This window comes from Sapajus apella, unplaced genomic scaffold (assembly GCF_009761245.1).
Source record: "Sapajus apella isolate SASKATOON/1434 unplaced genomic scaffold, GSC_monkey_1.0 scaffold34, whole genome shotgun sequence".
Classification (NCBI taxonomy): Eukaryota; Metazoa; Chordata; class Mammalia; order Primates; family Cebidae; genus Sapajus; species Sapajus apella.
The window spans coordinates 14,851,686-14,879,271 of NW_022436974.1; the positions used below are offsets into that span (position 1 = coordinate 14,851,686).

A 27,586-nucleotide genomic window follows, 5' to 3' on the forward strand; every position below is an offset into this window, starting at 1 on the left:
GTCTAGGACCACAGCTAGCAATGTACAAAATGAACCTGGAGCATCTTGTAGTGCCAGAAAATAAGGAATTTCAAAACAAAAACAAACAAAGAACCAACCACCGCTACATTATGTGTAGTATATCAAAGAAATCCAAGAACCAACTGAGAACACTCCCAATGGCCAAGGCCAGAAGTAAGCAGGAGTAACTTTACAGTGGAGAAACCTGATAAGCATGACTCTGGCCACTAACTGAGGTCCATATCAACAGTGATAATCACATTTATTATATGTACCCTTAGTCCAATGTGAAGAAAATGGCACTCTACTTCTGTGATCTTCCTTCTAAAAACCCATTAACCACAATCCAATCATGAGAAAAACATCAGACAAGGTCCAGTAGAGGGGTATGTGCAAAATACCTGACCAGGGCTTCTCCAAAATGTTAAGGTCGTCAAAAACAAGGGACATCTGGGAAACTGTCAGAGCCAAGAGGAGCCTAAGGAGAAACGATGACTAAATATAATATGGGATCCTGGATGGGGTCCTGAAACAAAATATATATATATAATATAAATAATATATATTATATGTAATATATATTAACAATACACATATACACATGTTTATCTATATATATATCTATATATGTTAGATAAAAACTTTTAAAAATCTGAATAAACTAAAGGCTTTAGTTAATAATAATGGATCATTATTGGTTCATTAACTGTAATGAACTTATACTACTAATGTCAAATGTTAATAATCAGGGACACTGGATGAAGGGGCATATGGGAACTCTGTACTGTCTTCTCAGTTTTTCTGTAAATACTGTTTGTATTAGTTTATTTTCACACTGCTATAAAGATACTACCCGAGACTGGGTAATTTATAAACAAAAGAGGCTTAATTGACTCATAGTTCCACATGGCTAGGGAGGCCTCAGGAAACGTAGAATCATGGTAGAAGGGGAATGGGAAGCAAGCGCGTCTTACATGATGGCAGGAGAGAGAGAAAAGGGGGAAGCACCAGACACTTATCAAACAACCAGATCTCATGAGAATTCACTCACTATAACAAAAATAGCATGTGGAAACCCGCCCTATGATTCAATCACCTCCCACCAGTGATTGGGACTATGGATTTGGATTACAATTCAAGATGAGATTTGGGTGGGAACACAGAGACAAACCATATCACTGTTCTAAAAAATAAAATAAAACATATATTTTTAAAAAAAGAAAACAAAACAGAAAAACCATCGGGTGCAGTGGCTCATGCCTGTAATCCCAGCACTTTGGGAGGCTGGAGCAGGCAGATCATGAGTTCAAGAGTTCAAGACCAGACTGACCAACATGGTGAAACCCCATCTCTACTAAAAATACAAAAATTAGCCAGGTGTGGTAGTACACACCTGTAATCCCAGCTACTCAGGGGGCTGAGGCAGGAGAACTGCTTGAACCCAGGAGGTGGAGGTTGCAGTGAGATGAGATCACGCCACTACACTCCAACCTGGGTGACAGAATGAGACTCCATCTCAAAACAAAACAAAACAAAACCAAAAACAAAAAAACCCTGATGATACAGATATTTTCTCCATTTTTTTCCGATGAGGAAGCTGAAAGTAAGCATCAAAGTAACTGGCACAAGATGGCCCTCCTACTTAAATAGCCGAGGTGGGATTTGAGTTGAGGGCCCTTTCTACCGAGTCACACTGACTTTTGCCTGTCTGTGGGTGGGACCCCCCTGTTTCTTTGTTTCCCAAGTATGCACTTACGTGTGGGTGTTTTTTTCTTGTTCTTCCCAGGGGATGGCCTTTACACTTGAAGAAAGGCTGCAGCTTGGAATCCACGGCCTAATCCCCCCCTGCTTTCTGAGCCAGGACGTCCAGCTCCTCCGGATCATGAGATATTACGAGCGGCAGCAGAGTGACCTGGACAAGTTAGTACCTAGCATCCGCTCTCTCTGCTTGGTCCTTGGGCTGAGCTGTCTGTTTCCTGTTCTTCACAGAGGGTTTTCTGGAAACTCTCCAGCTAAAAAAGGCTGAGAGCCCAAAGACTTCCCAGACTCAGCCCTACCTCCTAAAGGATTCATGGTCTCCCTGAGAGACAAGGCTTTTTATGACTGAGGCATAGCCCACATGTCCTGGGGGAACTGGGAAGAGAAACTGCATTCCAACCATTGGAATCTGGGAGGGCCTCTGGGAAGTGGTAGAAACTGAGTCAGCATAAGAAGCACTGATAAGACTTCAGCAGACAGCAATGGAGTTTAGGAAGAGCATTTCACTAAGAGGAAAGAAGTGGAGCAAAGACGTAGAGACAGGCATGTTAAGGAAGTGGTACATGGCTTGGGTTCCTGGAATTAAGGGGATGTGGTCAGGGAGAGGGAAATGGACAGGGGATGCTTTAGGATGAACCTAGATATCATTTGTTAGAGGTTATGGGGAGCAGTTAATAACCCTGCCTCCTCTCTGCATTCTTCTCCAATGGAGATCCAGACATAAAGAGCCAATAGGGAATCACAGGTTCAACTTTAACAGCTTTACTAAAGAAGGTGTTACTTCCCAGGTAGCATGGCTATAAATGGGCATAGCTAGGATTTGGACACAGAGACCTGGCTCCAGAGTCTATGCTTTTCATTTCTCTTCTATGCCACAGCTAAGAAGCAGCAGAGCCCAGTGGCTACAAGACTAGATTCTAGTACTACATTGAGTTCAAATCTATATTCTACCTCTTAATAGCAAAAGTTACTTAGCCTATATGGGTCTTTTCTCATTGGTACAATGAGTACCATAGGAAAAAGTCATAGGGTTGTTATGAGGATTAAATGCCTTAGTATTTATGATGTGCTTAGAACAGTGCCTGGCACATAGTAGGCACTATGTCAGCATTTTCAAGTAAATATGTCACCTTGTCATGGGCTTTAGCAGAAATGTAAAAAGAAGATAAGGAATTCCCCTCTTAGAACAAACAAACTATAGAACAAACTGGCCAAAACTTCGGGTCCTTGAGCGTGTGGCTGTCCCCCTAGGGGCAGAGCTCAGTAGCATGCCAGGGTCACCCTGCACTCATATTCCTATGTTTCCCCCATACCATCCATTGCTTCTGAGTGGTGATGAACACAGAAGCCTCAGCCCATACCCCACCCCTACTCCCAAAGCTCTAAACTTGAAGGATGTTACTCACATTAATTCCAAGGCCATACTGTAGTCAGGCCAAGTATCCTCTCCCTCTTTTTTTTAATCTCACTCTGATTGGGTCTAGCTAAGTCGCTCTGAAGAGCAAGCCAGAAATTACACAATGAATTCAACTAACAGGATGAGACACGCCCTAACTTTGAACAATCTGAGCCTTCTTCTTTCGTTAAATTTATAAAGAAGAAATCAAGTCCAAAGTGAAATCCTCTTTCCTACAGATATTAAGTTCTAAAAGTTAAATTCCAAAATCCTTCCCTCCCCAGTTCTTTCCAGCTATATGGGCCTCACTCATAGGCCTGGGGAAACATTCCAGGCTCAGTGACAAAAGAGTGTGCCCTTTCCTGGGAGCTGTACAGGGCTGGCTCCTGATGCTGCATTGACCACATTGACCCACTTATTCCCAGGAATCCTTCATTTTACAGGGTGCTTGGGGACATGCTAAGAAAACTCCCCATCTTCTCTAGGGTAAGAGCAGTGATGTGCTGGTAAATCTTTTATAACTGGTTCTCTATGTGGCGTGAGGGGTGGGATAGGAAATTATGGCATCTCCCAGATTCCATAGTATAAATACTTGTACCATGGCTGATTTCAGATTACTAGTTTGACATAGCTGAATGTAGAATTGAGAAAAAATGTGCACAAATGGCTATTGGGTAAGAGAATCCCACACTGGCAATGGGTTGAGATCCTGGCTATTCCTGAGTATCAATCCTCCCTTGCTAAAAACACCTTCCAGAACACACTTTTCAGTTTTCCACCAAAGGACCAATGCCTTTGGTAGAGACGAAGAGGCTGAGACCCAAGAGGTCACACAAGACTTTCCCAAGTTCACACAGCTAATAAACGGCAGAGCTGGGATTCAAACTCGGGATCCTGATGTCATGCCCAGTGATCATTTCACCAGAGCACAGAGTATTTTTCCCCATTAGAGCATTTCTGTCATGCCACCCCATGCCAGAGCATCAAGTACCTTAGAACTCTCCCCCAGATTGTTATCTAGAAAGGTTGCGATATTAGCAGTCACATTTAATTATGAATTTCAGCCCCTAGGTTTTCTCTCACAGAGGTTTTTGCATTCTTAGGAGTCTGAATGGAAGGCTCTTTTCCTGGCTTAGTGATTTCAGGTTTCAGGGAATAGGTAAAGGAGAGGTTATTTTTAGAAATCAAAACTTATGACATGAACCAGCCCAGTGTTGCTGGAAAGGCCAGTCCATAGAGTGCTTATATGCCCAGGATTTTCCTTGACCCTACCCCACCCCCAGACAATTATTATGCTATTGTCATTCATTAATGTCCACATAATATCATAAGCATCTTACACAGTGGTTGAGAGCACAGATTCCAGAGTCAGATTGCTTAGATTCAAATTCCTACCCTGCCATGAGACCTGGGGTAAGTTAATTTCTCTCCATATTAGTCTCCTTGCCTCTAAAATGGCAAGAATTATGGTGCCTACTTCACAAGCCATTGGGAAATTTTAAAGGAATTAATGTAAAATATTTAGAACAGTACCTACACCATGTATAATAATAAGCATCACAGGCAGGTCATCTTCACATTTCATAGCTGTTGAAGCTCATGCTCAGGGCAGATGGCTTGCCCTGAATGTACCCTTGTAGCCGAGCAGCAGCAAGAGCCCTGGGTCTTTGCACCATAACACAGAGGCGTCAGGGCCTGCTGCTACCACACGTCAGCCTGCTTTTTCTCTCCCTTTCCAAGGTACATCATTCTCATGACACTCCAAGACCGGAATGAGAAGCTTTTCTACCGAGTGCTGACCTCAGATGTGGAGAAGTTCATGCCGATCGTGTACACACCCACAGTGGGGCTGGCCTGTCAGCACTATGGCCTGACCTTCCGCAGACCCCGGTGAGCTACTGTGGAGTGAGGGCTCTGGGAGGGGCTGCTTCATAGAGGGGAATAAATTCTTTCCACCATTCATGCTTATTGGGACCCTACAGGCTAACTCCTGACTGGATCAGTGGTCCAACAAAGAGACATTTGATTTTAAGCACTTGCTCAGGAAAATGACCCAATAAGCAGAGAAATGAGCTGAAAGAGTAGCTAGCAAGGGGATATTGAATCTTCATTACTTCCAAATAATAAATGCTCAGCATGCTCAGAGTTGGCCTGAGAGAGGGTTCAGGTTGTTTTTCTCTCATTATCTACCTATTACTTCTCTCACTCGCTCTGGTCATCTCTAAAGTACCAACAGCTCTCCTGCAAGTTTGGGCCAATGAATAATGGAGTGGTGGATACCAAAGACTGAATTCTTTTGCTGTCTCGAAAAACCAGCATATCTTCCTTTGGATTGACTCAGATTCCATTTTAGATGTCATGTTATTAGACAAAACTTTGGCACTCCATTTTCTTTCAGAGCCAAAGAATTTTGGGCAGTTTTCTAAAGCAATCAGATTTTTTTTTTATAATGATTTCAGAATATATATTTAAAAAAGAAAAAATGGGAGGGTCCTCAGTGGAAGGTGCCTGATAATTATAAATACATAGTTCTAGCACTAGTGTTAAAAGAGCTACCTGGCTTATAAAATATAATGGAATATTATTCTAGTCTATGTTCAAATATGTAAATATGCAACATACTGTGCACAGATGTGTAATTTACATTTATGTAGAATTTATAAGTCAGTGTTTGTAAATCACATGTTATATGGGGAACATGTAATTGTTAATTTGGAAAATCAGTCTTCTAGTTTGGTAGCCAGAATTTGGGTTGAACATTACAAGATGGTCACAGTGTGTTCCCAATGCCAGTCCTGTTTCTTTCTGGGTCCCATTGTTACAACTGGCAAAGGATAGCGCATCAGACCTCATCTTGATGGTGGTGTGTTCACCTGTTGCAGCAGACACGTTTTCATCACTCAGAACAACCAGGCTTTTGCAAACCTATGGACAGCCACTATGCCAGGGCCCCATAGCAGTTCTGGCCTTCAACATGCTTCTTTCAACAGGAAAAAGACTCCTGTTCTCTTATTCTCATTCCCGAAACCAGCAGTGGCAGAGACATTGGGAGCTGATGGTACATTTCTGAAGGATGCAGGACTCTATGTAACTCCCCGTTCCTTCTCAGAAATGGTCTTTTCAGCAAAAATCAGCTCATGGGCATTTCATCTGAGGCATTTAGCAGCTCCCAGGGCTTAAAGAATCAAGCCCAATAGTTTGATAAAGCTAAGCCTGTCACAGTTCAGCTCCAAAATCCAATGTTCTAGCTACTCTGATCTATTATCCATGCCCAAGTACACCGGTGTTCTTCTCCATGCATTTGCATGTATGGTCCTGCCTGCCTCAAACTCCTGCATCTCCCCTTTCCCTAGTCTCCACTCATCACAATTCAGGTTATCCTTCAAGGCCCACCCCAAAGGTCAACTTCTCCTGGGAACTCTCCCCAGTCCTCTCAGGATGAACTGACCACCCCTTTCTTGGCCTCCTCACGATCCATTATACTTACTTCTTCTATCCCATAGTTTTCTTTTTGTTTTTTTTTTTATGTTTTTAGTTGTTTGTATATAACTCTCTTCTACTAGAATACAAAATTCTTGAAGGGGCAAGAAACATGACGGATCCATTCTGTATTCTAGACCAATACTTGGCAAGTAGTTGTCACTCGGTTGGGAAAGTAATGCTGTGTACTCACTGTGAATAATTGGTTCTTTGCAGTCAGCCCTGAATTTTAGTCTCCTTGACCCTGGGGGATTTCCTTATCCTCTCTCTCCCTTAATTTCCATATTTATGAAATAGAGGTAATAATACCACCTACCTCAGTCATTAAGAGGGTAAAATGAGAAGTGTGGATCAGGTACCTGGCATAAAATTGGAACCAGATAAATATCAGTGTCTATTTCTCTTCAGTAACTATTGTAGAAAGAAGAAAGGATTGATAGATGTTGAGTCATATTGTACATATGCATGTTTACATATTTATCAAGAAAATTGAATCACTGAACACGTAACAAACTAACTCTTTTAACTTCAGAGGGAAACCAAACCCAAGATTATGCAAACATATACAATTTTGCTTTTCCAGAACCAGCTTTTTCCTGAAGAGGGCCTTTATTCCCTAAGGCAAGGTTAACCATCTCCCCTGGCTGAAATCTTATGGAAATTCAAGGCTGTCCAACTCTGGTCCCCTACTGCCAGGATGTGTGAAAGCCCTTACTCCATAAGCTCCTATGGAGACTAGACTGTGGTGCTTCAGTTGGTTCCAGACATCAGGCTCAGGACCCTGCATATGCAACAGGCTTGTGAAAGGAGAATTTGCCTCCAGAGCCCACTCCAGAATCCAGGGAAACCACTAGGACTGAATTTACATATCTTAACTCATTTAATTATTATAACCTCCCTAGGAGGTAGGTCCTATTATCATCTTATTTGCAGACAGAAAAACTGAGGCACAGGGAAATAACTTACCCAAAGTCACACAGTTTATAACCAGCAAAGCCAGGGCCCAACCCAATCTGAACCAAAGTATAGACAGGCAACGATTACACTACACTGCCTTTTATAGTTTAGGACTGTGCACAGTTGGTGGGCATTCTGGGTGTGATGTCATTGCAGCTCCAGGAATGTTTGACTGCCCAGGGATCTCAGGTGGAGATTGTTAGATACCATTTCCAGTGCTCTCCAGGGAGAAATTGATCCAGTGAGGTCCTGGGGCCTGCAGCTGGGTGAGGCTGAGGCAGGCTTGGGCAGACTTAACCATCTTCTTGGATTAGTCCTTCACACTCTTGGTTCAGACTTCCCGCATATGTTGTGCACAAACCCTTCTTCAGATGATTACCCAATTAAGTTATTTGACATGTGACATTCTGAGTTGTTGCTCTAGGTTTCCATTTGGCTGCTTTCCAGATATAGATTCCACACCTGTCTTGCTCCTGAGGGAAATAAGAGTTTGGGCTCCACCCCAGCCCTGAACTTCATCTGAGACCTGGCTTGGACTTAATTTGTGGATTAGCATCTGAAGGGAGGACAGTCTCGAGGCCAAGAGGGAGAGAGCCAGAGCCTTCTCAGTTTCTGAAATGATAAGCATTACTGCCAGGTTCCCAAGAACAATGAAGTCCTCTGTAAAAGGAACTGGCCCCCCACCAAAGCTAATTACATCCAGCTGTTACTAAAATTGAGCCTCCAACATGCCTGGGGTTCTGCATCACCTCACAACTGGGAATAGAGTATCTCGGGACTGAGTATCCCTGGGCAGATAGGCACCGCAGAAGGTTCTGGGCTCTAGTGGAGCCTCCTCTGCTTCATTCTGCCTCCCACCTGATACATCCTCTACATGCACCTCCATGAGTGTGGCTTGAGGGAATGCCCCCTGAAGGTCAGTCACTAGTGTGTGACCTAGAAGAGGTGAAAGCCAGAGGTGAGGCTGGATCAAGGCCAAAATAGAACTCAATCCAGAGAAAAGTCGTGGGGAGGAAGCCAATATGGGGTCCAGTGTCAGCAAATACTCTCCTTTTCCCAGGCCACCTATCTCTTGACCAGCCCTGTCTTCACAGGCCTCATCCTCTTGAGCTCAAGCAATGTGCTGTACCCACCTGTAGACCTAACATTTCCTGGGTTTGGTGTGGGGTCCAGCCCATATGGGTGATGGAGGTCTGAAAGAAAACATTATGGTACTTATTAAAGATGGTAAAGCAGAGTTTATTCAGGAGCTGGAGGGGGGGGGATCACCATGGATGTATGAACCACAGCCGAGGGGTCTTGCAGTGAGGGAGAGAGAGTGGACTCAACTCTGACTCTGGTAAGGACAAATGGGGATTTATCCCAGGAACAGCATGTGGCAGGGGCAGTGTGTGGGAAATTACTAGGAGGAAACATCAAGAATGAGAGGTTACTGGTTAAAAAACACATACAAAAAACATTGATAAGATGGGATTATTGCTGAAGGCAGGCCAGGGTCCTGAGATAACAAGGGGGGCAAGTTACCAAAGGTAGGTGGAGGATTTTAGCCAAACTGACTTAGCAGGATTCTTGCTCAAACTGGATTCTACAAGGACAGGGAGGAAAGCCCAATGTCTGACCTAGTCAGAGAGGACTCAGGAGCCCAACTAAAGTTTTGGTCAAAGGAGAGTCTTTGTCAGAGGGCTGGGTTGTAGGTAGTAGAAGTAGCAAGGACTTTGAAGCCAGGCAGGCTTGGCCTTGAATCTCACCTCTTGATGACTTGTGACAATTAATTTAGCACCTTCTCAGTCTCCTCATGTGTAAAATGGGAATAACGCCTATTCACATGGCTGCTTAGGAGGATTTAATCAGATTCCAAATGTAAAGGGCCTGGCCCTAGTAGGAGCTCAGCAGCTGTGATCTGCTTGACTCAGGATCCCCAGGAGTTGTCATCTCCTCAGTCACCCTACCTAATAATACACACTGTAAACCTACTGAGGCCACCCCAGTCCTCTGAAGTACTGCCACACTGTTGTTTGATTCAGACCTGAAATCACCTGCAGTTAACTAGCAAATCATTAGCAAGCATATGTGAGGAATTAGAGATCATGCTGTGATAAGTTAGAAAGGTGAGGCTGGGAAGTGGGACTTGGTTTTGTCTAGTCGAAGGATCTGTGGAAAGTACCTGAAGATGTATTTGGACAAAGCCAGCAGCTCTTGGACCTGAGCCAAGCTGCTGTCTTTCTTATCTGCAAACAGGCGGGCTTCTGCACACCAGCCAATAACACACATACAAGATATTAACAGTTACCATTTATTGAACGCGTGTGCTGCTCATGGTGGGCCCTGGTCTAGCTACTTTGCGTGCATTGTTGTTGAACCCTACAACAACCCCACGAGGTTCTTATTATTTCGCTGAGATGAAAACAAAAGCTAACTTATCTAAGACATCACGGCTGACTCAGAGCCCATTTCCAGTCATAGTTCAGCCCCTGGTGGCTCTGGTAAACATGACTCCTCATTCTGGCCTTCATTTAAACCTCCCTTGCCAGACAGGTCTGCACCCAGGAGGTGCACACACATGTGTGCAAACACACACACTCATACTTGGGAGAAGTAGTATATCATGTTGGACAGAGCACTTGGGCTGGAGTCAGAGGTAGTGGTTCAGCCCCCTCATCTAAATACCATGTGGCCTTGGAGCCCAGCTACTCCACTGCTCCAAGCTCAGATCACAGGAACTATCTGAGGAACTATCACAGGAACTAACCTTGTGGGATCATTATGAGAGTCAGAAGGGCTAAACGCATGTGAACATGCTTTGTTAATTGTAAAGCCACTCATAAGCTTAAAGAAGGGGCATTACTTTTTCATCTCTTCTTCCCTCTCACCCCATATCCATAAGAGGATCTAGTTAAGGTTCACATTTACCTCCTTGGAGTTTCCTGCTTCCCACTCAGTATGTCTGGTATGCTTCATTTTCTTGCATTGGAACCTTCTTGTCTTCAACCACCTCCACCAGCAACTCCCACATACGTGTGCATGTGCAGACACACCCAGAGGTACCCTGGGACAGGAATCACATGGCCCTGCTTCCTAAATACCCACTGGAGCCCATTTCTAGCTGTATGCAAGACCAATGAGTGCCAACACGTTGACCAAAGCCACTCTGGAAAACAAAGACAACCTTGCCTCAGTAAATGGAAAGATCCCTGACACCCAGGGCGTGGTTTTAGAGCACATCACAATACAGTTCCAACCCAGCTGTCCATTGATTGGGAATACACACAAGCATATTCCCAGCACACTGAGAGGCAAGCAGAAAGCAAGGACTAGCATCATCAAACCAGCCCCCTGCCCAATCTCAGGGCCCCAAAGCACCGATTCCTTTGGCCAAGACTGCTTGTCATCCAATTCCACCCAGATTCTGCAGCCAAACTTTCAGCTGTGCTGCTGGAAAGGCTTCCTTGAGTAGAGTATGTGCAAGGTCTGCAGCTGGTTCTGGTTAACCTCTCATCTGGCCCTTTTAGTCCCTTGTTCTTGGCTGTTATGGAGTGAGCACTGGATTAGGAATCAGGAGATCTGGGTTCCAGCCCTCAACCATCCCCTTTCTGACTACGACTCCTTGGACAAGTCACTTAGCTCATTAGCCTCTAGTAACAGTGGTAGGGTTCCACTGCATGGCTTCTGTGATCTCTTCTAGTTCTAACATTTTATGATCCAGTAACCCAAACTCTATAACCAAGTTAGAAATGAGATCTTTAAGTGAGCCATGGTCATATTATATAACTAAGCCCAAGTTTCCCCACCTGTAAAATTAAGAGGGTCTAGTTAAAGCTCCAATTCTCAGTCCTGGCTGTGCACGTAAAGTGTCTGGGGAGGTTTAAATCAGAATCCCTGAAGGGGAGTCCAGGCATCTCTGGTTTTCAGAAGCTCTTCAAAGCACTCTGATGGGCAACCAGGGCTGAGAACTGCTGAGCTGGGTGTTTCCTGAAATTCCTTACAGCTTGGATCTTCTGTGACTTTTAGGGAGTTGATAACCTGCATCCCGTATTTTCCAGCCCATCCCAGCCTGGAAGTACTCCTTAAGATTGAGGTCATAGTAAGGTAACAGAACCTTCATCTCCAACTCAACCTTCAGCAAGCCAAATTGTTCAGCCTTACCACCCAAGCACCTTCATCTCATTCACAGGGTTGGTGGGGGGAGCTCTACATCAGCTGTCCTCCTCTCTCTCCCAATCTCCTCTTGAAGTTCCTATCACTACACGGAAGTCTCACTTCTAAGTTGCACTTTCATCCTCTTGACTCCCCCATGTAATTACCCATCTTGTAATGGTAATAGCTGCCCACTCTTGTGATGTCAATAATTGATTAGATAGCAGCAAACATCAGGCTCAAGGGGTGGTTAATCATTCAGGTAACCATGTGACCAGTATGGCCCTGGCTCAAGAGATGCACTGGGCCAGTTAATATCCTTTTCGGGAATTTGAAATGAGACATGAAAGAAGTTATACAGAAAGAATTTGCCAGTTGAGAAGAAAAATTAAGGCAAAAAGGGTATTGTGGTTTAGAGTCAGGTTGTAGTAGACCTATGGCAAATGCCGTCCAAGAAGGAACAGAAAATAATAGAGCTGAAAGTAAAGGAATGATACTATGGAGAGAGAAGAGCAGATGAGAGAGAAAGAAGGAGAAACACAGAGAGAGTTGTCCCGAGAGCTGCCTCAGTTCATGACAGCTTTCCACTCTGGTTCCTCTTCAAAACTTTACAATAAACACTCCTTCTTCAGAAATAAGTTAACCTCTGCCTCAGGTAGCTAGAAAAGCCAAACTGAAAAAGAGCTATGAAATCAGGTGGATCTGATCCCCTTGTGAATAGGTTGGATGGAGCTAACAGATTAAAGTAGGTATCTCAAGTTTAGTGAGCATTAAAATCACCTGGATGGCTTGTTAAACCAGACTGAGCAAGCCTGGGATGGCACCAGAGAATTTACATATCAACGAGGTCCAGGTGATGTTGATGCTTCTGGCCAGGGACCACACTTTGAAAACCACTGGAGTAAAGGACGGTGAAAGGCAGGTCACTGTAAAGTGAACAGAGACCATCAGAAGGACGCAGGAGTAGTAGATATTTCCAGGCCCCACCGTACATTAGTAGAAGGAGCTGGGAGTCATGAGATATGAATTTCTGTCACCAACTAGTAGTGTGACCTGCAATCCCTCCCCCTTTCTAGGCCTCACTTTCCTCATCCATAAAGTGAGGATTTTAGTAGGTGATCTCAGGGCTCCGTCCAAACCTCACAGTCTTTCATTTTTCTTTCAGATTAGAGCACTGTGGCTATAAATTTGCCTGTAAGGTTTCTGGCATTTAAGGGAGGAAAACGCAAAAGTAAATGAAAACACAGTTTTTCTGACAAGAAAAAGCTTGCAGGCTTATCTGCAGAAGTGTCATTTTTTGCTGAGAGCTCTGATTCACAAATGGGCACCTTCTCAGACAGACCAGCTGGGCAATCCAGAATCTGTCATGGACTGTTTGATGCTGTGGCTTGGGAATTGATGCTGGAATATATCTTAGGAAGGTGGCAAGAAGAGGAGTCCTTCCAAAGCATAAGGTTCTTCACTTGTTTTTTGACATAAATGTCACATGGAGTTAAGTTAATTGTATCTAGATCCCAGATTGCTGAAACACTTTGGAACAGAGGAAGAGGAGAGAAGGAACATTTATTTTTGTATCTGAGTTATACAGATTTCAATCACGGAGGGAATGAGCTTACTTTTTAGTGGAAGCTTTGAGATTTGCATCTGAAAAAGTGAGTTTGTGCTTAAATGCATGTGACCAGCCTGGGACTTTAGCATCCTGAAGGAGCAGGTTGCTCTAGGGAAAGGACAGACACTCCTCAGCCATCCATGACTTTGGGTGGGAGTTAAGGTGGGAATGGCTGAGCAGCCCCACACAAATACAGAGATTATGTTTTCCTTACTTAAACTGGAGACAGATGAACTTTATTAACGAGAACAGGGTGTTCTGGGTTTGACTTCCTTTAGCCAAGGGCATTTTTCCCTGGCAATTTAAACAACCTGATTTTGTTTCTTTTTTATCTGGCTCTGTCCTTTTCCTCCTTTGTCCCTGGCAATCACAGCCATGATGATCAAAAGGATAGATGTGGGGAGAATTTCCTAGCCCTGAGAAGGAAATACATTCATATAAGCGGGAGTTGAGTGGACCATTCCTCAGATAACCCTGATCTCCTATTGACCTGTGAAATGCACAAAATGTTGACTTTGCTCACACTGAGTTTCATCTACAAACAATGACTTCTTTTTTTTTTAGTTTTAATTTATTTATTTAATTTAATATCTTAATTTTGTTTTATTATACTTTAAGTTCTGGGATACCTGTGCAGAACGTGTAGATTTGTTACATAGGTATATACACTTGCCATGGTGGTTTGCTGCACCCATCTACCCTAATGCTATCCGTCTCCTAGCTCCCACCCCACCGACAGGCCCCAGTATGTGATGTTCCCCTCTCTGTGTCCATGTGATCTCATTGTTCAACTCCCACTTGTGAGTGAGAACATGAGGTGTTTGGTTATCTGTTCCTGTGTTAGTTTGCTGAGAATGATGGTTTCCAGCTGCATCTATGTCCCTTCTGGACGTTAACTCATCCTTTTTTATGGCTTCCTAGTATTCCATGGTATATATGTGCCACATTTCCTTTATCCAGTCTATCATCGGTAGGCATTTGGGTTGGTTCCAAGTCTTTGCTATTGTGAACAGTGAACAATGCTGCAATAAACATACATGTGCATGTGTCTTTATAGCAGAATTATTTATATACCTTTGGGTATATAGCCAGTAATGGGATTGCTGGGTCAAATGGTATTTCTGGTTCTAGATCCTTAAGAATTGCCACACTGTCTTCCACAATGGTTGAATTAATTTACACTCCCACCAACAGTGTAAAAGCATTCCTGTTCCTCCACATCTTCACCAGCACCTGTTGTTTCCTGACATTTTAATGATCACCATTCTAACTGGCGTGAGATAGTATCTCAATGTGGTTTTGATTTGCATTTCTCTAATTACCAGTGATGATGAGGTTTTTTTCTTATGTTTGTTGGCTGCATATGTCTTCTTTTGAGAAGTGTCTGTTCATATCCTTCGTCCACTTTTTGATGGGGTTGTGTTTTTCTCTTGTGCATTTGTTTCAGTTATTTGTAGATTCTAGATATTAACCCTTTGTCAGATGGATATATTGCAAAAATTTTCTCCTGTTCTGTAGGTTGCCTGTTCACTCTGATGCCAGCTTCTTTTGCTGTGCAGAAGCTCTTTTGTTTAATTAGATCCCACTTGTCAATTTTGGCTTTTTGTTGCCATTGCTTTTGGTGATTTAGTCATGAAGTCTTTGCCCATGCCTATGTCCTGAATGCTATTGCCTAGGTTTTCTAATAGAGTTTTTATGGTTTTAGGTCTTACATTTAAATCTTTAATCCATCTTGAGTTAATTTTTGTATAAGGTGAAAGGAAGGGACCCAGTTTCTGTTTTCTGTATATGGCTAGCCGGTTTTCCCAACACGATTTATTGAATAGGGAATCCTTTCCCCATTGCTTGTTTTTGTCAGGTTTGTCAAAGATCAGATGATTGTAGATGTGTGGCATTATTTCTGAGGTCTCTATTCTGTTCCATTGGTCCATGTATCTGTTTTGGTACTAGCACCATGTTATTTTGGTTATGGTAGCACTGTAGTATAGTTCAAAGTCAGGTAGCATGATGCCTGCAGCTTTGCTTTTTTGGGTTTTATTTGTTTGTTTGTTTGTTTTGCTTAGGATTGTCTTGGCTATAGGGGATCTTTTTTGGTTTCATATGAAATTTAAAGTAGTTTTTTTCTAATTCTGTGAAGAAAGCCAATCATAGCTTGATGGGGATAGCATTGAATCTATAAATTACTTTGGGTGGTATGGCCATTTTCACAATATTGATTCTTCATATCCATAGGCATGGAATATTTTTCTGTTTGTTTGTGTCTTCTCTTATTTCCTTGAGCTGTGGTTTGTAGTTCTCCTTGAAGAAGTCCTTCACATCCCTTGTAAGTTGTATTTCTAGGTATTTTATTCTTTTTGTAGCAATTATGAAGGAGCGTTCACTCATGATTTGGCTGTTTGTCTATTATTGGTGTATAGAAATGCCTGTGATTTTTGCAGATTGATTTTGTATCATGAGACTTTTTTGAAGTTGCTTATCAGCTTAAGGAGATTTTGGGCTGAGAGGGTTGGGTTTTGTAAATATGGAACCATGTCACCTGCAAACAGAGAAAATTTGACTTCCTCTCTTCCTATTTGACTATACTTTGTTTCTTTCTCTTGTCTGATTGCCCTGGCCAGAACTTCCAATATTATGTTGAATAGGAGTAGTGAGAGAGGGCATCCTTGTCTTGTGCTGGTTTTCAAAGGGAATTCTTCCAGCTTTTACCCATTCAGTATGATATTGGCTGTGGGTTTGTCATTAACAGCTCTTATTATTTTGAGATATGTTCCATCAATTTCTAGTTAATTGAGAGTTTTTAGCATGAAGCGGTGTTGAATTTTATCAAAGGCTTTTTCTGCATCTATTGAGATAATTATGTAGTTTTTGACATTGGTTCTGTTTATGTGATGGATTATGTTTATTGATTTGCATATGTTGAATCAGTTTTGCATTCCAGGGATGAAGCTGACTAGATCATGGTGGATCGTTGCTTTTTCACATGCTGCTGGATTTGGTTTGCCAGTATTTTATTGAAGATTTTTGCATTGATGTTCCTCAGGGATATTTGCCTAATATGTTCTTTTTTGTTGTGTCTCTGCCAGCTTTTGGTATCAGAATGATGCTGGCCTCATTAAATGGGTTAGCGAGGAGTTTGTCTTTTTATATTGCTTGGAATAGTTTCAGAAGAAATAGTACCAGCTCCTCTTTGTACCTCTGGTAGAATTCGGCTGTGAATCCATCTGGTCCTGGGATTTTTATGGTTGGTAGGCTATTAATTACTGCCTCAATTTCAGAACTTATTATTGGTCTATTCATGAATTTGACTTCTTCCTGGTTCAGTCTTGGGAGGGAGTATGTGTCCAGGAATCTATCCATTTCTTCAAGATTTTCTAGTTTATTTGCATAGAGGTGTTTATAGTATTCTCGGCTGGTAGTTTGTATTTCTATGGGATCAGTGGTAATATCCCTTTTATCATTTTTTATTGTGTCTATTTGTTTCTTCTCTCTTTTCTTCTCTATTTGTTAATCTTTTCCAAATACCAGCTCCTGGACTTATAGATTTTTTTCAAGGGTTTTTCATGTCTCTATCTCCTTCATTTCTGTTCTGATCTTAATTATTTCTTGTCTTCTACTAACTTTTGAATTTGTTTGCTCTTGCTTCTCTAGTTCTTCTAATTGTGATGTTAGGGTGTCAATTTTAAATCTTTCCCACTTTCTCTTGTGGGCATTTAGTACTACAAATTTCCCTCTAAACACTGCTTTAGCTGTGTCCCACAGATTCTCGTACATTGAGTGTTTGTTCTCATTGGTTTCAAGTTATTTATTTATTTTTGCCTTAATTTTGCTACTTATCCAGTAGTCATTCAGGAGCAGGTTGTTCAGTTCCCATGTAGTTATGTGGTTTTGAGTAGGTTTCTTAATCCTGAGTTCTAATTTGATTGCACTATGGTCTAAGAGACTGCTTCTTATGATTTCAATTATTTTGCCTTTGCTGAGTAGTGTTTTACTTCCAATTATGTAGTGTAGTCAATTTTGGAATATGTATGATGTGGTGCTGAGAAGAATGTATATTCTGTTGATTTGGGGTAGAGAGTACTATAGATGTCTATTAGGTCTGCTTGGTCCAGAGCTGAGTTCAAGTCCTGAATATCCTTGTAAATTTTCTGTCTCATTGATCAGTCTAATATTGACAGTGGGGTGTTAAGTTCTCCCACTCTTATTGTGTGCGACTCTAAGTCTCTTTGCAGGTCTCTAAGGGCTTATTTTATGAATCTTGGTGCTCCTGTATTGGGTGCATATGTATTCAGGATAGTTAGCTCTTCTTGTTTTATTGATCCCTTTACCATTATGTAATGCCCTTCTTTGTCTCTTTTGATCTTTTTGGTTTAGAGTCTGTTTTATCAGAGACTAGGATTGCAACCCCTGCTTTTTTTTGCTTCCCATTTGCTTGGTAATCTTCCTTCACTTGTTTATTTTGAGCCTATGTGTGTCTTTGCATGTGACATGTGTCTCCCAAATATAGCACACCAATGGATCTTTAGTCTTTATCCAATTTGCCAGTCTCTGTCTTTTAATTAGGGCATTTAGCCCATTTCCATTTAAGGTTAATATTGTTATATGTTAATTTGATCCTGACATTATGATGCTAGCTGGCTATTTTGCCTATTAGTCGATGCAGTTTCTTCATAGTGTTGATGGTCTTTGCATTTTGGTATGTTTTTGCAGTGGCTGGTAGCAATTTTTCCTTTTCATATTTAGTGCTTCTTTTAGGAGCTTTTGTATGGCAGGCCTGGTGGTGACAAAAATCTCCCAGCATTTGCTTGTCTGGAAAGGATCTTATTTCTCCTACACTTATGAAGCTTAGTTTGGCTGGATATGAAATTCTGGATTGAAAGTTACTTTCTTTAAGAATGCTGAATATTGGCCCCCACTCTCTTCTGGCTTGTAGGGTTTCTGCAGAGAGATCCACTGTTAGTCTGATAGGGTTCCCTTTGTGGGTAACCTGACCTTTGTCTCTTGCTGCCCTTAACATTTTTTCCTTCATTTGAACCTTTGTGAATCTAATGATTATGTGTCTTGGGGTTGCTCTTCTCGAGAGTATCTTTGTGTTGTTCTATATCCTGAATTTGAATGTTAGCCTGTCTTGCTAGGTTTGGAAAGTTCTCCTTGATAATATCCAGAAGAGTGTTTTCCAACTTCGTTCCAATCTCCCTGTCACTTTCAAGTACACCAGTCAAATGTAGGTTTGGACTTTTCACATAGCCCCATATTTCTTGGAGGCTTTATTCGTTTATTTTCATTTTTTTTCCTCTAATCTTGACTTCACGCTTTATTTGATTAAGTTGATCTTTAATCTCTGATATCCTTTCTTCTGCTTGATCGATTTGGCTATTGATACTTGTGTATGCTTTATGAAGTTCTCATGCTGTGTTTCTCAGCTGCATCCGGTCATTTATGTTTTTCTCTAAACTGGTTATTCTAGTTAGCAGTTCCTACAACCTTTTTTCAAGGTTCTTAGCTTGAGCTAAGTTCAAGAGCTGAGTTCAAGTCCTGAATCCCTACATTGGGTTAGAACATGCTCTTTTAGCTTGGAGGAGTTTGTTATTACCCACCTTCTGAAGCCTACTTCTGTCAATTTATCAAACTCATTCTCTGTCTAGTTTTGTTCCCTTGCTGGTGAGGAGTTGTGATCCTTTGCAGAAGAGGCATTGTGGTTTTTGGAACTTTCAGCCTTTTGACCTGGTTTTTCCTTATCTTCATGGATTTATCTACCTTTGGTCTTTGATGTTGATGAACTTTAGATGGGGTTTTCATGTGGAAATTCTTTTTGTTGATATTATTCCTTTCTGTTTGTTAGTTTTTCTTCTAACAGTCAGGCCCTTTGGCTGCAAGTATGCTGGATTCGCTGGAGGTCCACTCCAGACCCTGTTTGTCTGGGTAAACCAGTGGAGTCTTCAGAACAGCAAAGATTACTGCCTGTCTCTTCTTCTGGAAGCTTCGTCCCAGAGGGGCACCCTCCAGATGCAAGCCAGGGCTCTCCTGTATGATCTGTTGACCCCTTCTAGAAGGTGTCTCCCAGTCAGGAGGCATGAGAGTCAGGGACACACTCGAGGAGGCAGTCTGTCCCTTAGCAGAACTTGAGCACTGTGCTGGGAGATCTGCTGCTTTCTTCAGAGCCAGCAGGCAGGAATGGTTAAGTCTGCTGAAGCTGTGCCCACAGCCATCCCTTCCCCCAGTCCTTTGAATCGTACCACAGTCCTAGGAGGTGAGGGTGCATTATTGTCCTTAGACAAGCAGTTCAGAGGAAGCAGAGACTTGCCTAGCGCCGTATGACATGTAAGTGGCAGGATTCAAACCTGAATCTATTCTATTCCAAGGTCTTTCCTTGTTCCATATTGAAATCCCTCTAGCCCCCTATTGTTAAAACTCAGCATTTCTGAATTATGTGTGTTCCCACAAATATGCTCCTTCTCCCCAAACAACCATAAGAAAGCAAACACATTCCTAGAGTAAATGAGATCAGCAACAGGTATCTGCAGGAGTCCATGTGCATCAGTGTCAGGGCTAGAGTCCCTTGCAGAGAGATGGGGTGAAATGGGGTCGTGAATTTCCATGCTACATCAAGATGCCAGGTTAAAGAGCCTTAGCAAGAAAACCAGCACTTGCACCTTGGGCAGGTTCTTCACATCTGCACGGGCAGAGCCTTTTAGGTACATACCAAACACTTCATGGAGCTCCTGCTCCCATGATGCCCACTTAAGTGGGTGTCAGGATGTTTAACAGCCTCCACATTTTGAAACCTCCCTGCACAGCTTGTGGAGCACTCTAGCCAACACAAATATTACCTGTGTGCCCCCTGCAGCCAACTCCTGAACACTCCTAGACAACTCCCTGCACTGGGTTCCAAGACAGGCTGAGATATTTGCCTCTTAAGAGGCCTTTGAAAGGAAAGTCAGATCTCTTCAGGAAGCCTGACGTGGGAACAGATGGAATTGGTTAGCTTTTAAAAGACCCTTGAGCTCTGCATTTCTGCAGGTTTACCTTTCCTAGTGGCATACCCTGAGAGAATCATGAAGCTATAAATCAATCAGCTCAAATCAAGGCCAAGGGAGATTCCCTGCCCCACAGGCAGGGCATGGGCACAAGTCAGTGGAAATGATAGGACTAGAACTCAGGTCTCCTGCCTCTTATTTCAAAAGTTTTTACTCCTCTCCATTATGTACAGAGATGGTTATTTTCTCCACTACTTGGATCAAACTTAATTCACAATTATTATATTTATATAGCACATCGAAATGTTAGGGTGAACTCAAATACAATTCTGCCAACTGCCCTGTGCAAAAGACAGGGCCGCCCCCTTCCACATAACGAAATAGAGAATTTGGGAAATTCACTGACTCCTCAAACCTGTACAAATAGAGATAGAATTGAACCTAGGGTTTGGAGCTTTCTATTTGCCTCCAGGACTATACACTTCCAATGAGCAGGAGAGAAATTTGTTTGCTCACCATTTTATATCCAGCAGCTAGCACAGGGCCTTCCACACAGTTCTTGTCAGATGCAAGGAAGGATGTATGGAAGGAGTAGTGGATAGATAGAAGAAATTTGGAGTCTTATTTTTCTGATGACTTCCAATAGAATCCTAGAGGAATGAACTTCTATTATCGATGGCTCCTTATTTAATGACATAGCTCTAACTATAGCTTTGTTTAAAATGCATTGTGTGTTAAATTTTTAAAACATTAATGTAAAAAGTGGTTTGATTCCTTTAAAAATCTTCAGCAAGAAGACTTGCACAGGGCACAGTGGGCACTCAGTAAATGTTTCTGAAACTTAATTGGATTTAAATGCTAGGATGGGGAGATAAAAGTAGTTTTAAAAAGTTTCTGTTACCAGGATAAAGAATGGACTTTATCCATTATTTGCAAAGTAACTTTATCCCCAAATCCAGCCTATCAGTTGGGAAGAAATCAATAGCTAGAGTGAAATGAGATTATGTCCTATACTTCCAGAATCCTTGGTTCTGGAAAATTAATAACAGTGTCCAATCTTCATCACAAACAAGGTTCCATAGATTGCCTGTGCATGCTGCTACAGGATGGACCCTGGGTAAGCCAATCTGTGCTTCTCATGTGCAGCCAAGTGGAAGACATAGATGTGACGTTGTCATGGTAACGTTTTTACTGACTGGAAGAATAGGTGTAGCTAGAGTGATCCTCCTTGGATTGTAAGGGGGTGGGAGTGGAGGTCCCAGGAGCAGAGAAAATTACCTTTTTCTAGACAAAGAAGATGCAGGAAGTTTAAATTCAAGTAATAGCAGAACAAATACAGGTAAAGTGTTGGCTAAAATAATTAAGTTAAATAGACAAATGATTTTGATTATCAAACTGAGAGAGCAATGTTTGAGAGTAAACTTCTTCCTAGGCCAGTGGTTTCAAACCTTCTTTAAGAATCCACTTATGAAAAATTACAGGCTCCATATCTCTTGCCCAAGATTATGATTCATTGTGCCAGGATTAGGTCCCAAGATTCTCTATTTTAAAACTACTTACAACTTATTCTTCTCCAGGAAGCTTATTCTCCACACAGGTAACAGATGAACCATATTTTCTTAAATATTATTCTGGGAAAACACAAAGCATCCGAGAGCAAACCCAAGTGGAAGTCCACTCAACTATTCTCACCTTATGGAGAAACTTGGGTAAAGGCTATTCTCTACTAAGGCCTACTTTAAAAACAAGACAAAATCAGAATTTGATTAGTTGGTGATTGATAAGAGTTGTTTCCCAAATAAGCTACTTTAGTTTATGCATTGTACCTTTTTCTGATCTTACATTCTTCCATATACTTCATTAATTAATTCATTGACAGAACCCAGCAGTTGTTTGCTTTGCCTGATCCCCTTTCTCCACTCTACCCAACTGACAAACCCCTGTTTAGCCTTCCTCAAATGTCTTCATCTCTTGCCATCTCCTTAGTCTCTGTTCTTCCTCCCTCCCTTGGGGAAACTTTGCTCCTTCTTCTATGTCTGTCCATGATGCCATTTGCTAATACTCCATTGTAGAGCTTACTGTATTATAATACAGTAGCTATTTACAGATCTGCTCTATCACTCTCTGCTTTGTCAGACAAGGAGCTCATCAGACGGGTGTCATATTCCTCTTTGTATCTTTGTCTCTTCCCTTTCATGACTCCTACTATGGCATTTGCCATGTGGTAAAATGAATGAATAAATAAACAAATGAATGGGGTGGACATAAGTTACATAAGGGCAGGAATTTTTGTCTTTTTTTTTTTTCACCGAAATGAATAAATATCCCAAGTGCTTAAAACATTACCTCTTACATAGAAGGCTTTAATAAACAATTCATAAACCAGTGCTTTGACTTACACAGCCAAGAGAAACAGAAGAATGTGTTTGCTGTGTTTCTCAGCATTACAATATAAATTGCTCATAGTGGCACCAATATTGTCACAGTCTCTTGCACAGATTAAGATTGAGATCCCTATTTGATATTTGTCATTGAAGAGTTTGGGGTTTGGCAGTATAGACCTGAGGTATTCTAATACAGAAAAAGTATTAATATTGCAAGCATATTGCTCATACCTACATAATGTAGATCAGGTGAACTTTTTTTTAAGTCTTATTCATTATATTCCTCTACTAATGAGACACCTGGGATGTGATGAATTCTCTAAGATAGTTTATATGGAATAAAAGTAAAAATAGCTTCATTTATTGAACATTTACTATTGGTGCCAAAGTAACTGTGTTTTTTGCTATAATGCATTTCCAGTGATATGAAATGTAGCACATTCAATTGTGTATAATAATTGTATCTGATAAACAACTCTGTTACTGGTTTATTTACTGTATCGTTATTTGAGAGTGTACTCCTTTTGCCATTAAAGTAATGGTAAAAGCCACAATTACTTTTGCACTAACCTAATAAATGTGCTGAGCATTCCATTTATTTGCATTATCTTCCCTTTCTTTCTTTCTCTGTCTTCCTTCCTTCCTTCCTTCCTTCTTGTTTTTGTTTTGTTCTTTGAGACAGAGTCTCACTCTGTCACCCAGGCTGGAGAGCAGTGGCGCAATGTCGGCTCACTGCAACCTCCACCTCCCATGTTCAAGTGATTCTTCTGTCTCAGCCTCCCTAGTAGCTGGGGTTACAGGTACCCATCACCACACCCAGCTAATTTTTATATTTTTAGTAGAGATGGGGTTTCACCATGATGGCCAGCTGGTCTCAAACTCCTGACTTCATGATCCATCCTCCTTGGCCTCCCAAAGTGCTGAGATTACTGATGTGAGCCATCGTGCCCGGCCATCTTTTATATATATATAAACTTTCCTCTTAGAATTATTTTTGTTACATCTCATAAGTTACATTATGCTATGTTTTTAGTTTCATTTACCTCAAGATATTTTTTTAATTTTCCTTAATTTATTCTTTGACCTAATGGTTGTTCAGAGTATGTTGTTTATTTTCCACATATTTGATTTTTCCAAAATTCCTCCTGTTACTAATTTCTAGTTTTATATCATTGTGATTAATAAAGATACTTTCCATAGATAGGATTTCAATCTTCTTAAGTTTGTTAAGACTTGTTTTGTGGCCTAACATATGATCTATCCAGGAGAATGTTCTGTGCGCATTGGAGAAGAATGTATATTCTGTTGCTGTTGAATGAAATGTTCTGTATATGTCTGTTAGATCAATTTTGTTCAAAGTGTAGTTCAAGTTGAATGTTTCCTTATTTATTTTCTGTCTGTCTGATCTGTCTATTATTGAAAGTTGGATATTGAAGTCTTCTGCTATTAATGTTTTGCAGTCTATTTCACCCTTCAGATATTTTAATATTTGCTTTATATATTCAAATGCTCCAAGATTGGGTGCAAATATATAGAAGTTATATCCTCTTGATGAATTGACTCCTTTATCATTATATAATGATCTTCTTTGTCTCTTTTTTACAGTTTTTGACTTAATATATATTCTGTCCGATGTAAGTATAACTAACGCCTGTTCTTCTTTGGTTTACGTTTGAATGGACTACATTTTTCCATCCCTCTACTTTCAGTCTCTATGTGTTCTTAAAGGTGAACTGAATCTCTTGTAGGCAGAACATAGTTGGGTCTTTTTTGTTCTAACCATTCAGCCACTCTGTGCCCTTCGATTGGAGGATTTAATTCATTTACATTCAAAGTATTTATTGATAAGTAGGGACTTATTACTGCCATTTAATTAATGGTTTCCTGTTTTTTTTGTGGATCCTCTGTTCTTTTCTTCCTTTCTTGCTGTTGTGCTTTGATGGTTTTCTGTCACCATCAAAAGTTTCTGTTAGAAACTTTTTTCAAATAATTAGATATTTTAATCCAAATGTATCAGGCATTGTGCTCACTACTTTTCAAATATTATCTTTTAATTGTCACTACTTTATTGGAAACATTTCATTATCCCTATTTCACAGATGAGAAAACTGAGGCTCAATTGTAGCCATTTGTCAAGGTCACTACTAACCAGATGATCTAGAATTTGAGTCTAAGTCTGTCTGAACCTCTGCTCTTAGGCTTCTCAATAACATCAATGTTTTGCAAATTTGAGTGGGTCTTATTGGAACTTATCCCTGACCAGAGACACACACATCTTTTCTCAATCATTTCAAACCAAACACTTTCTTGCCCTTTAACTTTCCTGATCTTGAATGTTCTGAGATTCCTTCCTTTAAAGGGATTTGTAGTTTGCAGGCTGAACTTAGTCAAAACAACACATTAGGTCAAATGTGTGCTTCTCCCCTTCCCCCTGCTTAATTGCATCTGATGAGTAGTCCTTTCAGACATTTAATTCCAGGCACTTAGCTGTCTCTTGCATTTGCTTCCAGTGATCATGGTCTCTGAAGTTTAAGCATATGTTTTCCCAGTGAACTTTTGTGCACTTTGAAAACTGCATTCTGTTCTCTCTTATTAAATTCCAGCTTTCATGACTAATATGTGATGATAGCTCCAGAAATGTTTATCTGATAAATTAAAATAGGCAGAGTCTTCCACTTACAAATTACTTCAGGATAGGACTTAGATGCCTGCCCATAGAGTTGCCTCGTAAATGCTAGTATAAAATGTATTCAAGCTTTTACAATTTCAGCTTGTCCTTGGCTTAGGGGACTATTGTCTTGGTGTATCTTCATAGGTTTCTGAGCTCCTAGCCTATTTCTTGAACTGAGGCTGCAGATTTATGATTCAGTGGAAAAAAATGTGTGACTACTTCTCCAACTTTGGAAAAACAAGCAGATAGGATGTTTTTCTTTCCCTGTCTTGTACATACATGTAAATTAGTGACTCATTGTCAGTGCCTCTGAGTCAGGGGACAGTAATTTCAGAACCGCAGGTTTGATGATTATTTGCTTTGGATATCAAATGTTTGTATTAGAACAGAGACACGTTCCAAAAAACTTACTGCCCAGAGACCCAGATTCACTAGAGGCTTTCTAGATGTCAGGAAGGTGTTTTTTTTTTTTGTTTGTTTGTTTTTTAATAAAGTGGAGGCATGTGTGGGTCTGTGCCATGTTCACAGCCATAAAAGAAAGTGAAGAGTGTTAAGTGTGACTTTTCAGGGAAAGGGGCATAAAGCCTCTGATTATTATTTCTGAAGGAGTAAATATTTTAGTAGAAAAAGAAACTTCTTTGAACCAACTCTCTCTGAGTTTCTTGGCACATTTTAATATTCTGAGTAACAGCTGAAACTACATTAACCTTTGTTCTAATTGGAAGCATCTGTGACTTGAGGAATTAGAATTTTCAGATTCTGAAGTGATTTTCTATTTTGACAGAGGTGTCAATTTCAGCTGAAATTTCCATCTATCTGGCCTTTTTCTCCACTCCTGATTATAAAATGCTCAGTCAGCTAATGATGTGATGGAGGTTCAGGACCTTTTCATCAGCTTTTCCATGTACTCATGATTTTTAGTGAAAATTGCACTTACTTCTTCAGCTATTTACACAGCTTATCAGTATTCTTCTTACTCAGGGAGAATAGATGGAGAAACTCTTTCAGCCCTTGGAACTCAACTCAAACAATTATTTTCTGCCAAAAAATATCTCACAATCAACAAAGATTCTAGAGCAATATCTGAGATTTGCAAATTCCAGGAAGTAAAAAACAGTACAAACAATTAGAAACCTATTTTAGTTTTTCTCTGTGTTAATAGAAGCCTGTCTTCTGCAGGGCTTAGTGTCATACAGTCATCACCTGAAACTTCAACAAGAGAGACAGGAAGTCCAAATGGTTTTTTACCTGAGTTCCCCTACTACTTTGGCAACTTATCTCAGTGATATTATCTCATCTTACTGAGCCTTGCTAATCTCAGATGTAAATAGGAACAACAATATGTACCTCCCAGACTTGTGGCAGTGAGTAAATGGTGTAGCATTTGTAAAATGTTCCCTGTAGGAGCAAAATAAATGTTGGCTTCTTTTTTTTTCTTTCTTACTTTTTACATATGGCAGCTCTGGCAATAATAACGTGACTTGCCTCAGTACACAGATCAGGTCTTCAAGGAGCCAAGACCAGGCCTGAGGTTTGCTGGTTTAACATCTTTAAGTCTCCCTCCATAGAGTCTGGCAAAGTGAATTGTAGACTACCAAAAAGTCATGAACAGCAAAAGACTGTGGGTGATATATAGTCAACCACCTTGACCCTCTTCCCCAACTGGATACTGAAATCCACAGATGCTGTAGTCCCTGGTATAAAATGGTATAGTATTTGCATTTAACATACATATCCTATAATATACTTTAAATCATCTCTAGATTACTTACAATCCGTAATACAATGTAAATTCTATGTAAATAGTTGTTACAAGATTTGGAACCAACCCAAATGCCCATCAATGATACACTGGATAAAGAAAATGTGGCACATATACGCCATGAAATACTATGCAGCTATAAAAAAAGCATGAGATCATGTCCTTTGCAGGGTCATGGATGAAGCTGGAAGCCATAATTCTTAGCAAACTAACACAGAAACAGAAAACCAAACTCCACATGTTCTCACTCATAAGTGGGAGTTGAACAATGAGAACACATGGATACAGGGAGGGAAACATCACACACTGGGGCCTGTCGGAGGGTAGGGGGCAAGCATTAGGACAAATACCTAATGCATGTGGGGCTTAAAACCTAGATGATGGGTTGATAGGTGCAGCAAACCACCATGGCACATGTATAACTACGTGACAATATATTCTGCACATGTATCCTGGAACTT

General features: G+C 41.0%; 1 protein-coding gene across 6 annotated transcripts in view; it reads left to right on the top strand.

The window, feature by feature from the left end:
* The window catches only part of ME3 (malic enzyme 3), a 209,908-nt gene that overhangs the window by 96,947 nt on the left and 85,375 nt on the right, over positions 1-27,586 (top strand). For all 6 annotated transcript variants that reach the window (XR_004274295.1, XM_032295840.1, XM_032295841.1 and 3 more), the window contains exons 3-4: positions 1,787-1,920; positions 4,895-5,044. Coding sequence is in view for 5 of the 6 variants with exons in the window: in XM_032295840.1 (XP_032151731.1) it covers positions 1,787-1,920; positions 4,895-5,044 (284 nt within the window). In the remaining variant the exon portion in view is untranslated. The remainder of the gene's footprint in view (positions 1-1,786; positions 1,921-4,894; positions 5,045-27,586) is intronic.